The 17,208-nt window shown below is 37.1% G+C and overlaps 2 protein-coding genes across 2 annotated transcripts in view; one reads left to right on the top strand and one right to left on the bottom strand.

The window, feature by feature from the left end:
* The window catches only part of LOC135219110 (uncharacterized protein DDB_G0271670-like), a 153,689-nt gene that overhangs the window by 19,478 nt on the left and 117,003 nt on the right, over positions 1-17,208 (bottom strand). Inside the window, exons 2-5 of the mRNA XM_064255558.1 lie at positions 9,152-9,301; positions 5,498-5,550; positions 5,080-5,138; positions 3,581-3,673 (exon numbers count right to left, since the gene is read on the bottom strand). Coding sequence (XP_064111628.1) covers positions 3,581-3,673; positions 5,080-5,138; positions 5,498-5,550; positions 9,152-9,301 — 355 coding nt within the window. The remainder of the gene's footprint in view (positions 1-3,580; positions 3,674-5,079; positions 5,139-5,497; positions 5,551-9,151; positions 9,302-17,208) is intronic.
* The window catches only part of LOC135213568 (adenylate cyclase type 2-like), a gene marked incomplete in the record, with an annotated part of 801,033 nt that continues 792,995 nt past the window's right edge, over positions 9,171-17,208 (top strand). Inside the window, 1 exon segment of the mRNA XM_064247559.1 lies at positions 9,171-9,641.

The raw sequence follows: 17,208 nt of genomic DNA, 5'->3' as shown, positions 1-17,208 counted from the left end.
TATCTGAATGACTGACGTGACACTGATTTCAAATAAAATCTCAAAACATATTCTTGGTTTTCATTTTGCAATCTTGGCGGTTTTTTTTACAATCTTGGCGTTTTTTTAAGGCTCATGAATAAGTAAGTGCATTAATTATTCGATAAAGAAGCTGATAAACAATCAATAACGCATGTAATAGGATGCACAGTCACATGCGCCTAATGAATCAGCTGTTCTTAGACCTAGGCAAATGCTTTCAGTCCGTTCCACAGCATAATGTTATTGGATAAGTTTCAAGTCAATTTACGTCTTATATAATATAATATAATATATATATATATATATATATATATACATATATATATATATATATATATATATAAAGATATTATCTTTAAAAAATCACAGTAGACGCACGTGACTTCATTAAATAAGCGAATACCACAGGAAAATGATAGGCAGAAATCAAAGAGCTTTCGTCTTTACTAAGACAATGTCTTTAGTAAAGACGACGAAAGTGCTTGGATTTCTGCCTATCATTTACCTGTGGTATTCGAATATATATATTATATATATATATATATATATTATATATATATATATATATATATACATCTCTCTCTCTCTCTCTCTCTCTCTCTCTCTCTATATATATATATATATATATATTCATATATATTCATATATGCATGCACTTCTTCACGCATACCCAAAAACACACCCATGCATATTGCATATATATGTATATTATATACAACACACACACACACACACACTATATATATATATTATATATATATATATATATATATATATATAATATATATATATACACATTGCAACGCAGTCTAGCATGACAGCTAAACAACTATCTCCATGAACGGTTATGCGACCATAACTATTACGAGCCAGGCGGACTTTATTGCATCATCAAAGGAATTGAAAGAGAGGACTAATCTTCCTCCAGTTGACGCTCGAAGCAATTTCTACTAATTGATATGACTCGGCGAACGAATGCTACGTCTTCCACTCAATCGTTGAATTGCGTTTTTTTTTTCTTTTTATCCCATTTTTTTTTTATGCTTTTTGGTTTGTTCTGTGCGATATGTGTATGTTTTAAAAATAATAATAATAATAAACCTGCAAAAACTATGTGCGTTAGTAGCTCCCGGACTCATCCAGAAGAGTGTGCTACTAGAAAAAGCGCACTTAGTGAGAAAAGTGATGGACTTCTAAAAGGAGGCAGGACGCAACCCGGAACCCCACACTATAAAAACCACCCATTCGAATAGGATGAGTGTGATAAGACAAAAAATAATAACAACAATAATAATAATAAAATAATAATAATAATAATAATAATAATAATAATAATAATAATAATAATAATAATAATCGTATTTATATCCAAACAAAAGCTTAGCAGAAATCGCAAATTTATAGGTCTATATGTAAATAGCTTCTTTATATATAATATTTTCAGACACACATCCTAATAATAATAATAATAATTCGTGTTTATGTCTAACAGAATAACTGCAGATGTCTATTTATTCTATTGTATTTAAATAATTTCTTCATAAAAGTTTCCGTCACTTTGCCGTTAATAATAATAATAATAATAATAATAATAACGATTCAAATGGGAAACACATACTAACGTTCACACAGATCTAAAGAACCGCTTTTATTTGCACGAGTCAATTGCAAAATTCATCCCGCTAATTGGCTACCTACGACCTGGTCAAAGGCTCATTAGTCTTCAATGGCGACATTCCCTCTCCGTAATGGCAATTTATATAGTTTCTTGCACAAGCCTTTAATCATCGTCGATTAACTTCGCAAATATCCTCTGAAAGAATCAACGATGAAATTTGTTGGAGTGGAGGAGCAATAGTCTCCCTGAGGATGTGTAACAGACTTCAAAAGTTCAACTAAGATGCAAGGTGTTAGTACCATACGACAACTGTTTATTTATTTATGCATTTATCTGTTAACTTATGTGTTCTGCTCTAATAGCTGATTTTCATGTAGTTACTATTGTCATTCTGTTACTTCTCTTTGCAAGCTTGAATTTCAAGTCAATGTCCCCTGCATGAGTTGGGTCTGTTCCATATGAACGACGTTCGTCTTCTGATTAATAATTTAATAATAATAATAATAATAATAATAATAATAATAATAATAATAATAGACTCTGTCGGCTTCCCGGTACTCGTTGTGACCATGCAGTGTGTTCACTCCAGCGACTTATCATCCGTTGCCTGTTATCAAACACTGTTCTCTGGTGCATGAAGTTTCTAGTACTATGCTCGCACTTCGTTCCGAAAGATTCTTGCTAAACTTCAAAATAATGATTTTTTGGAAGAAGGTACGGTTGCTAGCCTATTGTTTGTTTGCATGGCGTTTTTACGTTGCATGGAATCAGAGGTTATTCTCTGCATGGGAACCAACAGCTTTACGTGACTTCCGAACCACGTCGAGGGTGAACTTCTAACACCAAGAAATACACATCTCTGACCCCTCAATGGAATGTCCGAGAACCGAACTCGAGGCCACCGAGGTGGCATGCCAAGACCATACCGACCAGGCCACTGAGGTGCTGTTGCAAGCCTAGTTGCCCCTTTACCACGTTTCACATACGCCTACAATAATGAACGGAATACTAATGGTATTTACCTGATGCTCAAACAATTTGTCTAAATTATACGAGATACCTTGCAGAGAATGACTTGCAAAATTTATAGCGGCAAGAAATCAAGTCATTAAAATCCCCTGTCGTCTCTGAAATTTACCGCTGAACAACTGGTTATCAATAACCCATTTCTTTGACATTATCACCTCTGGGAAGTACCGTGTTATTCCAGCTGTAACAGCTTTGAGAGAGAGGGGGGGGAGGGGGGCGTTGCTAAATCCTAGCAAGCTCTTAATGATGGAAAACCTTCAAACGCCTTTTCATGTCTAGCAACTGAATATATGAATAAATAACTACACAAAAAAGGAAAACGAAGTTAAAAGGAACTAAGGAGTACCTACTGGATGCTTTTACGACGTACCTTGTGGAGGATTGAATTTTCTATATTGCCAAATTCTTCAGTGAGAGAGAGAGAGAGAGAGAGAGAGAGAGAGAGAGAGAGAGAGAGAGAAAGCGGTGGTTGGTGGAACGGTAGTTTGTGATAGAAACAACTGTGAGTGTAATTGAGGTGGTAGTTTATTTTTTGTTTTGTTTTTGTAGTTTAGTACGATAGCAAGTGTTTCGAGTGAGTGTTTTTTTTTATTCTGGCTGCAGAAGAGGTGAATGTGTTTTCGGCTGCCTGGGCTATTTATATTTTTTTTGGATTATTTGTCTTGATTTTGACAGTAAGTACTTTTGTTTTTTAGTGTGGATGTGAGTGATAGGACTGGGTTATAATTGTTTGTTTATTTAGTTAGTTTTGAATGATAGTGATGATTGTCGTTTCTTTATAGACTGCAGTTCCTCCTTAACCTTCCTTCATAATACAGTGCTCGTCACGTAAGCTGTGGGTAAAGGCCTGTCCACACGAGCGGGCCTGATCGGCGTGCTCCGGGGTTGACGGGCAAATTCTGGCGGGCTTACCCGTGAGCGTTGTCCACACGGTGAGGCGATGGAGAGGTGGGCGTGCCCGACGATGCCAGTAGTGTGTTCAGTGCGGTACGATACACATGGTACCTACCACAAAGAAGATATTGTGTAGCATGATAATTGCTGTGTGTGTGATGAAAAAGAAGAGAATATGGTGCAAAGAATGGCTCAGTAAAAGAAATGCATATGGTTAACGTACGTCTGCCAGGGTCGAAGCTCAAGCCATCGGGCACCACCATGGTGATTTTGCTACAAGGACCCCATCGGGCCAATTTGCAACGGTTTGACCCTGACAAGTTGTTTTTTTTGTGCCCGTTAGAGGGGAAGTCCGCCGATCAGGCCCGATCGTGTGGACAGGCCTTAAGGAGTTATTGCCCTCTTATCTCCCGGTATTGCATTGGATTGCAGACTTTTGCGGGAAATTGGATTACGGATTGGATTGTTCTTGGAGGATTGTAAAATTGATATTGTTGACGGCCCGGAACGAACCTTGATTGTGGAAGATTGTGACCAAGGATAAGATTGATATTGATGACGACGACTATGGCTGGACCTTGGAATTGAGAGTGGAATCGTTCTTGTGTTAGGAAACAACAAGAGTCTGTCTAGAGTATAGCTAGGAACAAATTAGTTAGGAAAACCACTGGTAGAATATATATAGTGAAAGTAGAGTGATGAAGAATCTACCAGAAGTTAAGGTAGAAAAGGGAGTAGATGTGTACAGCATAAGACTGCACGAATAGCAGTTTCGTAAACCAGACCAAAACATTGGCACTTGTTTTTGAAAACAGTAAAATGCAAACCGCACCAGAAAATATGAACTTTGACTCCTTCAGTGGGTGGTTACCGTCAAGGGACGAAACCAATCAGACTAATCTGGAGGTGGCACCGGAAGTAAGGAAAGCCATTCATGAAGAAGTAGGATGTGTCCTAGAGGATAGTTAAGGAGGAGCTAATTGAAACAGTTAGGTCCAAACTTCATTTGAAGTGCTAGAGAAATTAAGTCAAGAACCAGTCCTTATACGGGGAGGCTGTGTCCCTTCTCACTCTGTTCCATTTTAGTGTGATAGTGTTGTCACTTGTGAACTTTGTACTTTATTCTAATTATAAGAAATAATTAAGTGGTGTTTAACTTGCCCAGAATCCTGAGACGTGTCCATGCCAGAGACAAATAAAAGAAACTCCTGAGAGACATAGCTAAAACGAATTAAATAATCTACAATGTTCCTATGAAAAAAGAAACTCAACCGTAACAAGTGTTAAATGAAGGTTAGCCCATATGACAATTAACCTTTCAAACATTACCCGTAGCAACGAAGAGAACCAGAGAAGAAGAGAGAATAAGAACTTGTAAGTACGCCACGCGAACATAACGAAGAGAGAAATAAAAATAAAATACCCGTCACACTTGGAGGATAGATATTCCCTAGTTGACGACTGGAACGAATTTGGATTGCTCTTGACTGCAGATAGTACGATTGACGTGGAAGTACCGATGGCCACGGTATTGTGGCTCAAGTGCCATAGTTGGAGTGCTGGAGGCACTATTGGCCTATAAGACCACATATATGTCATATAATCTTGGGTCGAGAGTTCGTTTATGTTAGGTTGTGGGTTTATTTTTGTTATTGGTTGTTAAGCGTTGTATGTTAGGAAATATAGTATTAAGGTATTTGAGTAGTTTAAATATCCTTTTATCTAAGAGTCTGGTTACAGATAACGTAAGTAGAAAGTTGTGTTGTGAGGAGACTATTGTCTGTAAGGGGAATCAAGGGTGTGGGGGTTGCTTTAGTGCATCCCGCCACAACCTCATTGAATGGTTTATGCAGTTTCCAAACTACGAGTGGGTCACAATGAAGCCCGAGAGCTGTGGCGTGAATATGGGTCTACTCTTGATGACATGTATCTCACATGAGCTTGGTGTTTCATCCGTGCACTCTCGGCGGCAGTCGCTTCACTTTTCTCTGTTTAAAGAAAAAAATACAGTGAACCCGTATCCTTTTTTTTTCCTCGGTTTTAATGTGCAAATGATACAAAAAAAAGATTACACTAAACCGTGGACTTATCCTTTTTCTCAAGTTCTACTTCTTTCTATCTTTTGAATAGGCCTAGTTCTGGGTTCCATCGTCTCTGCTGGTTAATAGATTTCTACGGTCCACATCAGGCCTCCTAATCCCTTATAAAACTTAGGGCCACAATGTAAGTCCAGTGCTGGCATAAACTAACTCAATCTAAATCTTGGTCATTGATCTAAACCAACTAACCAGTAGGTCTAGTTCCGTCTTGCCCGCTCTCTTGGTGGTGAGAGTGGTCGAAAATATATATTTACCTTTTTCTCCTTACCTTGATGAATATGCTAAAATTTGAGCCATTATCACGTAATGCTAATCACCATACAGCTGGTATCCAATTTTTGTTGACACCGTAAACGAATATCAGTGGTATAGTATACATTAGTATTCAAATCTAGGCTTTGCCTTAACTCGTTCGGTGTTACTTTGGCGTGTTATCTGCGCCTCACCTACTCGGAGGTGGTAGCACTAAACATGGCGGGAGCTCCTTGCAGTGCCAGATCTGGAATCTTTCACGGGGACGGGGGTCCAATTAATAATATTGTATATGTGAATCATACGGTACATATACATATCAATATTTATCATAGGCGTAACCTAGAAGTCTATTCTTGGAGGGGGGGGGCGGTCACCAGTTTCAAATGGTGTGGCCCCCTGCAGTTACGCCTATGATATTTATATGTGCACACATATACATACACACAGTAGTAGTTGTTGTTATGCTTGTTATTGTTTTTGAGTTGTACAGTTGTTCCTGTTGAAATACTCATTAACTAAGCAAATATTGGCTAATAATAATGATTTATTGAACGAAAACAATGTTATATTATTCATATCTCTGGAGGCGGCGCACGTGACCAGGTGGCCTCCCCTTAAATCCGCCCCTGGCTCCTTGTTTAGTACTAGCCCCCCGGGGATCAAAGTAATATATTTCCATACTGTATCGTCGACAGATTATATTATAAACGATATCATGCAGCCATCTACTTTACACTTACCATACGGTGTTTGGCACTACTGTAGCACCTCGGTGTAGGTGACGCGTATAACAACGACTTCTTCCGTTTAGTCTTCACTTGCTACCTAACCTATACCTGTTAACTGGCTGCCTGCTTAAAAGGACAAGAGCTTCTTTGAAAGAACAAGAACCTGTGTTGACATATGGCAAGTTTAACATGACATCAGAATCTACGCAAGCAATTATGCAGCAGGTTGAGATATATGTGGGCAGCGCATCGTTCTCCGTAACGGCTAAAGTTTAACTATTCACCAGCACCACCATGTAATTGTCTTGCCCCGTTACAAATGGAAGCCAGTCGTTTCGAGCGCTCATGTTCTTCGGTAATGCTGGAATTTTAGCTAGGAACTGTATAATTGCACTGTCCGTCATATCAGTCGGTGAGGCGAAACACACACCGTGCTTGAGAGAGAGAGTGTGGGTCAAACACGCATGCGCAGTTACAAATGCTAGATTCCCCTTGATTCCAATGTAAATAAAACAATCGAATGATTCGGTCTTAATGGTCAGTTAGCCTTTGGCCTGTTTTTTTTTTTTTTTTTTTTTTTTTTTTTTTTTTTTTTTTTTTTTTTTTTTTTTTTTTTTTTACCGTCACTTTGAACTCCACACATTGTATCTGATAAATAAATATGCAGATATTGAATAAAGTTATTTTTTTAAAATGATTTTTAACATTCCAGAAAAACCCAGTGTCTGTAAGCTGCCGTAGGCATTATTAGTAAAATAAAATACTCGTAATAGGGAAAATCAGCTTAGATTAAACTAGCACATGCGCAGAATGAACCTAGCATCGTCGCACGGTCTACTTTGACCGGATAAAACAAGTGTTGAATGCAAGGCTTAAAGTTCTTGTATTGTAAAATATATACTGAAACTAACAAAAAAAAAAAAACAACAACAACAACGTAGTCTTATACAAGCGGTACTAGGTTATAATGAGACCATAAAGCCAAGTACTTTAGCCTAAGAAATGTTACAGGTAACTTATTTGAAGTTCCGCTTTGGAGAAAGATATAGTACGCCAGTTCGAGTAAACAGTGTGCTTTAAGAAACTCCTTAAAATAGCCTTCGGGGGTTTATCAAGTCTCGAGATCGAAGTCAAAATAAACGGCAACAGGAAGTTAAGAGGAATTAAACCACGCTGAGTGACTTTTACGACGCACTTCATTTTAATGTTTTTTAAACTAAGGGTGCTTGCTGGCACCATGGGTCACAATGACGCCCGAGAACCGACGGAGTGATTAGGCAAAAATAGCGTTTCTTTATTTTGAAAATAAATTAAAAAGGAAAAAATATGTCTCTGGTTTACTTTATTGCAAAAAGAATTTGAATTTAACGGCCATCCACCGTAGGTGAGCATATGGAGGTTTGTGGAATCTTCACTTAGGAGAAAGACTAAAATAGGCCTATAAACATGTCATAGTAGCCTTTAAATCCATAATTTGCAATACTAAAATAGACCTATAAAACGTTTCTAGTAGGCTTACTTAAGTAAAAGTAAATTCCTAATTAACAAGACCACAATAGACATATAAACACGTTTCTAGTAGGCTTACATAAGTAACAGTAAATTCATAATTGGCAGGACTATAATAGGCCTAGAACTATGCTAAACATGTTATAGTAGGTTACATGGGTAACAGTAAATTCATAATTGGTAAGACTACAATAGACCTATAAACACGCTTCTATTAGGCTTACATAAGTAACAGTAAATTCATAAAAGGGAGGACTAAATTAGACCTATACTAAACATGTTATAGTAGGCTTACTACTAATTCGCAAATATCAACAGTGTAAATTTTGAACTAAATTTGAACTCACTCAAGAAATAATGAGCAAAAATCCTCGCTGACATGAGACGAGCTTAATCGTATGACAAAACAACCAATTACCGCAATTAACTTTTGTTGATTTAGCCGCCAGTCTTTTGTTTATTATCTTTTATATCAACTTTAGTCAATTATTTATGTACTGGCCGAAAGGCCAGAGGCGTTGTGATCGGTATTCATTGGCAATCAATCGCGTATTAACGAAACTTTAACACTGTAATAGACTTACTGGAAACTAACAATAACGTTTTGAAAACGTAATTGAAGCTAATTAATAAAACTTTAGAGAGAGAGAGAGAGAGAGAGATTCATTAAAAAAGCATTAACGTATAAACTAATGTCACTGAATTTAAGAGAGGAGTGATAACAGCAAAACAAACTGATGAAAAATGAAAGGCAATTGAAGAGAGAGAGAGAGAGAATAAAATAATAAGAACAAGGTAAAGCAGTTGAAAACATTAAATGAACGTTTGAGAGAGAGAGAGAGAGATAATAAAAAATAAGAGCAAGGTAAGCAGTTGAAAGTAAACATTAAATGAACGTTTGAGAGAGAGAGAGAGAGAGAGAGAGAGAGAGAGAGAGAGAGAGAGAGAGGAGAAGCAACAGGCGTTTCAGGTACATATAAAAGATAAGCGCAACCTACTGTTGGACAGTCTGGGCTCAGAAGCTCTTGTGAGTAGGTCGGTCTGTCGACGACTGCCGCCGAACCGGGTGAACCCGCTGCTGGTCGTGTTACCCTCGTTGTTATCGTGGTCCAATCGTCCTCCAGGGAAGTGTTTGGGACCATTTGACCCTTATGATGGTCGTTCGCGTTATTATTTGTCCTGTGACGCCATTCACGCGGTTTATTCGTCACTTCGGAAGTGTTTGATTCGACGCCGAACTTTTGGCGGAGAAAAGTTTTGGAACTGACTTCCGCCATAAGTTGGTGTTCCCGGACGAGGCGATATATTTTATTTGTTATCTTTGTGTTTTTTTTTTATAAGTTTTAAAAAACTCGTTTCGGTTTTTATGTTGTCGGATAATTAAGCGTCGTTGAGCATCAGCTTACTTCGAGTGTTTCAAAAACTACAGCCAGTAGTAGGCTGAAACTTCAGGAGCAACAAGTTTTCGAAACCTGTGCATTCTTCACGGTAAGTTTTGATGTTTTTGTTTTTTTTCGCAAAAATCATATTGACTTGCCTATAATTTTTTTCCAAAAATATGATTTAGTGCTGAGTATTTGTGTAGACAAAGTTTTCTGATTGGTTGTAGGTTACCGTACATTGTTAGATATTGAATATTTTGCAGATGTATTTTCTTTAGTTTTTGATGTTAGACCTATTGAGTATGTTCACCTTGAATCGCGTTATAAATGCTACCCTTAATTAAAAATGCAGAATTAAAATATTACTTGTGGGCAGTAAATTAATTACTTTGTGTTTAGGCTAAGTATTATTATCAAATTTATGAAAATTCTTCCCATTTAGCTGTCTTTGCTAAGCGTTTTTCTATTACATTTTTTATGTTAGACTTACAGAGTAAGTGCTGCTTAAACCACTGTGTTCTTTACGCTTGTCACTAAATTAATGACGTCGAATTGAAATGTTTCCTGTAGCACAAAATATTCCAGTTTTTTTTTTTAAATTTCTGATCAGGCTAAAGTTTTTTTAAACCAATGTAATTATAGCTATTTAAATGTCCGCATTTTGAAGTCTATATAGGCCTAATTACGTAACCCGTAACCTGACCTGTCCCAGAGCATGAGTCTACTAACTGCCTCGTAGGTCAAGTTTCTTCACTGCTTATGGATCATCTTTCTAATCCGGATTTAGAAACGAATAAGACTGTAAATCGCTGTGCCGTAGTCAACGAACAAGTTATTATTATTATTTTCTTTTATAGCATCACGTAAGCGTGATATGACTAATAGTGATGTTGGGGTAAATTAGGTTAGGGTGTATCTTTTATAGGCTAAGTGATCATGGATGCAGAAAGTATAATGGGTATCCTGGCAGTTCCTAAGTATTAGAGCACTTAAAATAATGGATTTTGACTGGTATATGCCTAAGCATATGCTGCCAGTGTTATGTCTATGCCGGTTTATTTTTTTCCAGTCAGAGGCCTATCGGGCTTGTGTTTACAAAGGTAACGGTGCAATTGATATTGTTTTGTAATGCCTTTCTGCGTACTCCAGGAACTGGAGCAAATTAGTCATTATATATGTATATGTATACATACAAGCGTACTTGCACATGAACACAATAAACCTGCCTTTTTATCGTATGAACAATGTACCTAATTATCGGTAGATCGTCTATATGTAATTCCAGTCCTCGTAGACTAGCACAGCTGTTCATGTAGTAAATCGCTTTCAAATTTGCTTCAGCTCATCCCTTTGAAATTTAATCAAACATAGCCTAGCTTGCGAGTTCTCAGCTGGTTTATTTGTTTGTTTATTACCTTCCTCCCTACATTGGTTCATATATCATAAACTTCCACGCTTTATTTATGCAGAACAAAACTATTCATTGTCTCAAAAATAGAACTCGTAAAATAGTTGCCGATTTCCTTAGACTTAGACACGTCACGAGAGGCTTAAAACGCGTCATAGGGGGAGTTTAATTATGAACCAGATTCATATATTGGTTTGCAGCGCTGTAGGTAAAAATAACATAATTTTGATTTTATGCCTCGCGTCAAGTTTTACAAACGAGCCTTCTTAGTTTGTTTGAACTTTCGTTAACTGACTGTCATTGGCAGGAATACTTTAGAGAGCGTCCCTAAGAACTCTTTCTCTTCCCGCGCAAAACTGAAGGCTATGCCGCGGTGTCTAACGAACATTCTTCTGGCAATCTGACTTTTCTGGAATTAGCCAATATTTTTTTCTTAAATTTGTGAAAACTTTACTAGTTAAAATAGTATCCCCCAAGCATGAGCATATACGCGATCTCAGTGTTGCCGCCAACCGTGGTTTCCAATTACAGTAGGACGACGCCGGCAAGATGTTTCAAACTGCCGGAAATTTTAGACTGCGTCTAGGCGCTGACACGCCAGTAATTTCCTTTGGAAACTTGTGTTATCACTCCACTGATACGGGCTCCAAAAAACTCTCGTTATCACGCAGGGCGTACCGATTGCTACCGTAGACAGGCACTTATCTCCACTCAGGTGGCAATTGTAAATTTGTACGTGATGTCTTTGTGGCGTTAATCGATTTGCGAACAACACTCTAGCTTACACGATGCAGGTCTAGGCCGGCATCTAAAAGTAAAAGTTACAGCATTACAAAATAACTGACGTTGGTAGTTCGGTTCTAGATTTAAAAAAGATGCCGGAAAAGGTAGCAACACGCGTGACAGCGATGTCAGGTGCTCGCACTGGCGGGGAATACGGATGAGCTTATGTGAGTTCGTTTTAGCAAAAAAAGTGCTGTATAGTCTGTCAGTGAAATGCGATACGGAATTTTCACGTATTCCGACGTAACGCTTACAGTAAATCCTACACCCTCGGGACGGATTTGTCGAACCTTTTTTATTTTTATTTTTTCAAAGACTATAATTTGTTTTTCCTTGAGCTATTGACACAACAATGGGCTATTTAAGAGGCGCAACATAAGCTTAGATATTTTAATGTTAGGCGGTCGTTTATTTCATTAGTGATAATATGCCCGTGTTTTGAATGCAAGACTTCAGTTTCACACAAGCACAACTAGAGTGTATATATATGTTTACTTATTAATATATAGGTATATATATATATATAATAATATATATATATATATATAATAGATAGATATATTTATATAATATATTATATATATACATAGAGAGAGAGAGAGATGCTATATAGTATGTGCTCAATAATTTTGTAAATGCACCCTGTAAGGAGGAGTACTGCGACGATTTCTTGGTCCCGGCGTATCAAACAGGTTCTTGACTGCTTAAACCCCCCCCCCCCCCCTATCCCCAACACTTTCCCTCCCTAAGCCCGCCCCTGTCCCGATCCGTCTGACCTATTTCGCTTAAAAAGGGAGGAAAAAAAAAAAAGTTGGGTCGTTCGATCCATTTATGCTCGTTTATTATTGGTTCGTATTTGAAATATATATACATTTACGGTGGCCGAGAAGCTTATTAGGTTCTAAGTTATTTGCAGGTACATATGTCGTCTTGTAGAATGAAGGCAGCTGTTTTGTGTGTGTATATATATATATATATATATATATATATATATATATATATATATATATATATGGCTAGTATATATATGTATGTGTACATATATATACGTATATATATATTCATACATGATATATAGTATATACAGATATTTTAAGTATATATATACAAACGAAGTTATTAGCACAGCCCCACACGTGTGTGACAGAAATTAATTTTTGCCTCACATCAGGATCGAACCCAGGTTTTTCAGTTGAAAGGTCAGTAGGTAGGTAGCGCCCTTGCCATTTAATGAAAAACCTGGGTTTCGATCCTGATGTGAGTCAAAATTATATATATATATATATATATATATATATATATATATATATATATATATATATATATATATAGAGAGAGAGAGGAGAGAGAGAGAGAGAGAGAGAGAGAGAGAGAGAGAGAGAGAGAGAGAGAGAGAGAGAGAGAGAGAGAGAGAGAGAGCTTTATAAACGACAACCAAGACTACTACCTTTATAACGTTTTATTTTCCTGTTCCCGATCCTGCATACATTTCAGTTTAATAAGAAATAAAGGAAAATTTTGTCTACCTTGCACTTGAGCTAATCGCTTTTGTCATTGGGAAATCTACGTCATGGCATTTTCTGTTAAGAACGTTTATGTGAATATATAACTTCAGTGGGATTTACTATATGGAAATTTTTTTATTAGTACATACGGTTTTTTAAAAGTACAATGTGGCAACTGCTATTATTCATTAAATATAAGTGATTAGCAACTTGTTGCATGACGTTTATTTACGCTATTCGTTTATTTAATTGTCTGTGATGAGTATTTTCGTGTTTCGTCATTCGCCTTACCCTTCGTTGTCATCCTTGTTATTATAATATCCTTTATGGTATATTCCTGATTGAAAAATACATATATGCTATATTGATCGTTACATACCAATTATTAATGTTCACATATTTACCTTATTAAAGTACCAGAGAAATACCAGTTCTAGATATGCCATCTTAAAAGACTAGAGCATCTTATGAAATTGCTCATTGGTACGTCCTGTGTCTGGACGGTATATTGGATAGCCCTTATCGATTAACCGTAAATACGCACCGCTCGTTTCTTAGAATTTTGTTTGGCGTCCTTATTTCAAACAGGTATATACTAACCCACTGGCGGGTTCTCGCGAAATTCTCAGCTTTTTCAGTTTCAACCAAGAAACTGAAACGCGGTAATGTTTCAATTTAGTTCAGAGTTAATACCAGTTCTAAACCTGGATTAGAAAACCAAGGTTAATGTTTCAAGTCTGGTCTGTTAGTTTCATACCGGTTCCAAGCCTGGATACCAAAGGTTTAGTTAATAGTAGGACTATTGCTGTAGCTTTTCAAATTTCAAAATGTTCTGAAACCTGGGACGGCAGGCTACATTCAGTTGGCAGTGTTTCGACAGGTTTCATGATGTTTTTCTCATAAGTTTTGTATTGTATTTGTGGCATCGCTTTGCTGCTTTGTTAATTGATTTGGAATAAACCTGGTTTGCTGTTGATAAAGTGTTAAAAGGTAAAAACGGAAAGCAGCTACAGGGAATTTAGAAGAAATAAGTGACATAATACTGTGTGGATGATTGTTGGTCCCAAATGACCTCTTTGGTTTAAAAATATCAAAACTTTGATTATGATGTCTATTATAATTCGTGTGCGGGTTGTAAAATGATAGGGAAAGCGATAACAATATGAAGTTTGTTGTGTGTAGCAGTTTAGCACAATTACACAGCTGTAAACCGTGAAATGGAACGAATATTATGTTTCTTTTTAATGGACAATCTGCTGAAATATACCGTAATCTGCTCTGCTGATAATAAGAGTGGCAGATAATTCTCGTATTCCATATTTTCGGTCATTAATATCGATTCATTGTCACGTCCATCAGCCTGGTAGTATTTTTTTTTGGGGGGGGCGTGGCGGGGGGAGGGGGACGTCTTCTTTAAAGTCAGTCTTCATTTATCCGCCTCCCAGATGTTGTCTTGCAATTGGAACTTCAGAGATTCAAGCGAAGATGCAATGCATTGCTACCCTAGTACAATTCTCATTGTTGCATTTTAGTACATTTTTATCTGTTTTGTTAATTGATTTTTTCTTTTTTAATAAGTGGGATCTCTTCCTTTTGTATTTCCCTTTACCTCCTCTTACGTCTTCCTAATAAACACCATATTCTTTGGAAGCTTCAATTTCAAGTCAGTGACTCCTTTGGTGGACTTGTTCCATATAAGTAGGTCTCATCTTGTTTATAATAATAATAATAATAATAATAATTCAGGATTGAGACCAGTGTGGGCAGGTCAAAATCTCGTCAGTAGTTAGGAAGATTGACTGATTGGTTGATTAAAATGTATCTGGCGTAGTAGTTAGGATGACATGTTGGTTGGCCTCACCGTTATTTTTACTCTACTGTCCTTCCAGAGCTATTCAACCGCAACAATGGTGGGCGTCTGCCCTGTGCCCACTGCAGGTTCCCTTAACAGAGTTGTAATCTCAACGTATGAGTCGCAAATAAGCTTATTAACTTATTTTTAAACAAGGCCTATATATAGATGTTAGTTTTTTTATTCGTTGTTCGTTTTGTAGATTAAATCAAAGATTTTCGTTCATGTTTCGACTAATCAGTGAAGGGATTTGGATACTTTATTTTATTTAGATTTTGCTGTATATAGTGTTTAAAGCGCCTCAGTGGCTTGACCGGTATGGTCTTGTCCTGCCACCTAGGTGGCCGCGAGTTCGATTCTCGGGCAGTCCACTGAGGCGTGAGAGATGTGTATTTCTGGAGATAGAAGTTCACTCTCGAAGGTGGTTTGGAATTCACGTAAAGCCGTTGGTATCGTTGCCGAATAACCACTGATTCCATGCAACGTAAAAACACCAAACAAACAAACAAAACAAATACAGCCACAAATTCACGCACTTTTGTACGCTAGTGTTGCATCGCCGAAGATTTAACTTTTTTTTTTTTTTTTTTTTTTTTTTTTTTTTTTTTTTTTTTTTTTCCCGGGTTTTTTGGGGTCGGTGGTCACACGTGTGAATATCAAGTCGTCACCATTTGCAGAGACGTAAGTTGTAAATGAACAGGTACTGATATCAGCGAAAAATGTAAATAATTTCATTTTGAAATAATAATGATTATACCTCTCTAAACACCAGCACTATTTACGGATTACGTGATATGTCTAATGGAACGTGGTTATATCGATACCGTCAACAATTTTACGCCTTTGGCAATTCTCATCAGGCATCCGGTTGAGAGAAGTAGCCTAATTTGGGAAGGGAAAACAGGAGTGGTGCCAGAATCCCGAAGGAATGAGTAGAACCGACTTTTGGAAAGGGGAAAATGATAGGATCCGGGATAATAAAGAAAAAGGAATAAAGGGGAAGGGGAAAAAAGTGGTAACAACATGGAAAATAAGGGTAGAGCGTATCTTGGAACGAGTGTTGTTCAGTGGTTTTTTTTCCTTTTGTTCATGTTTTTTTGCCGTGGGTATGTGTGTGTGTGTGTGTGTGTGTGTGTTTTTTTTTTTTTTTTTTTTTTTTTTTTTTTTTTTTTTGTCAGTATGTGTCGAAATCTTTTTCTTACGCCGTAATTTTGTGTCGAAATATTTTCTTTCGCCGTTATTCTTTCTACCTCTTTCTTTTCTCAGCTTTGTATGATCATTAAGAAGGATTATAATTATCACCAAGAGGGAAAATGAAAAGCAGATGGCAGATAATTCCATAGTTAGGTGGAGGGAAAGGGAATGAGGAAGTCGTTAGTGTAGATGGAATGTTTGTAAAAGATTACACCTGGGATTAACATACTGAGTAGAAGGATGAGGTACTGTTTTATTATTATTATCTTCATACATTTTTGGTGTCAACAGTTCAGAGGTTGGTATTAGATTCTCTCTCTCTTCTTACGGTTATGAAAAAAAAAAAAAGAAAAAGAGGCCAAAGAATTGTTTCAAAATTGCAAAAAACGGCCAAAATTGGGTAAAAAAAAAGCCCAAAAAAAAACCCACTTTAAAAGCAAGTAAAAAAATGGATCGAAATTTCTTCGGCGCAGCCGACTTTTCTGTACAGCCGCTACAGCGTATAATCAAGGCAACCGAAAATAGATGTATCCTTTCGGGGGATCTCTGTATAATACCGTATGAACCGCGGCCCATGAAACTTTAACCAAAGCCCAGTGGTGGCCTAGCCTATATCGTTGCCAGAAGCATGATTATGGCTAATTTTAACCTTAAATAGATAAAAGCTATTGAGGCTAAAGGGCTGCAATTTGATCTGTTTGCTGATTGGAGGGTGGGTGATCAACATTACCAATTTACAGCCTCTAGCCTCAGAATTTTTAAGATCTGAGGGTGGACAGAAAAAGTGCGGATGGACAGACAACGCCGGAGCAATTTTTTTTTTTTTTTTTTACAGAAAAAATATGAATTCAGTGAGGAATGGGAGATCTACAGAATGGGTTGAAAATAAGAATATTTATCAAAATAAATATAGTTATTGGCGCAATTCGTT

Source organism: Macrobrachium nipponense, chromosome 19 (assembly GCF_015104395.2).
Source record: "Macrobrachium nipponense isolate FS-2020 chromosome 19, ASM1510439v2, whole genome shotgun sequence".
Taxonomy (NCBI): domain Eukaryota; kingdom Metazoa; phylum Arthropoda; class Malacostraca; order Decapoda; family Palaemonidae; genus Macrobrachium; species Macrobrachium nipponense.
This window is presented reverse-complemented; position numbering and strand designations above follow the sequence as displayed.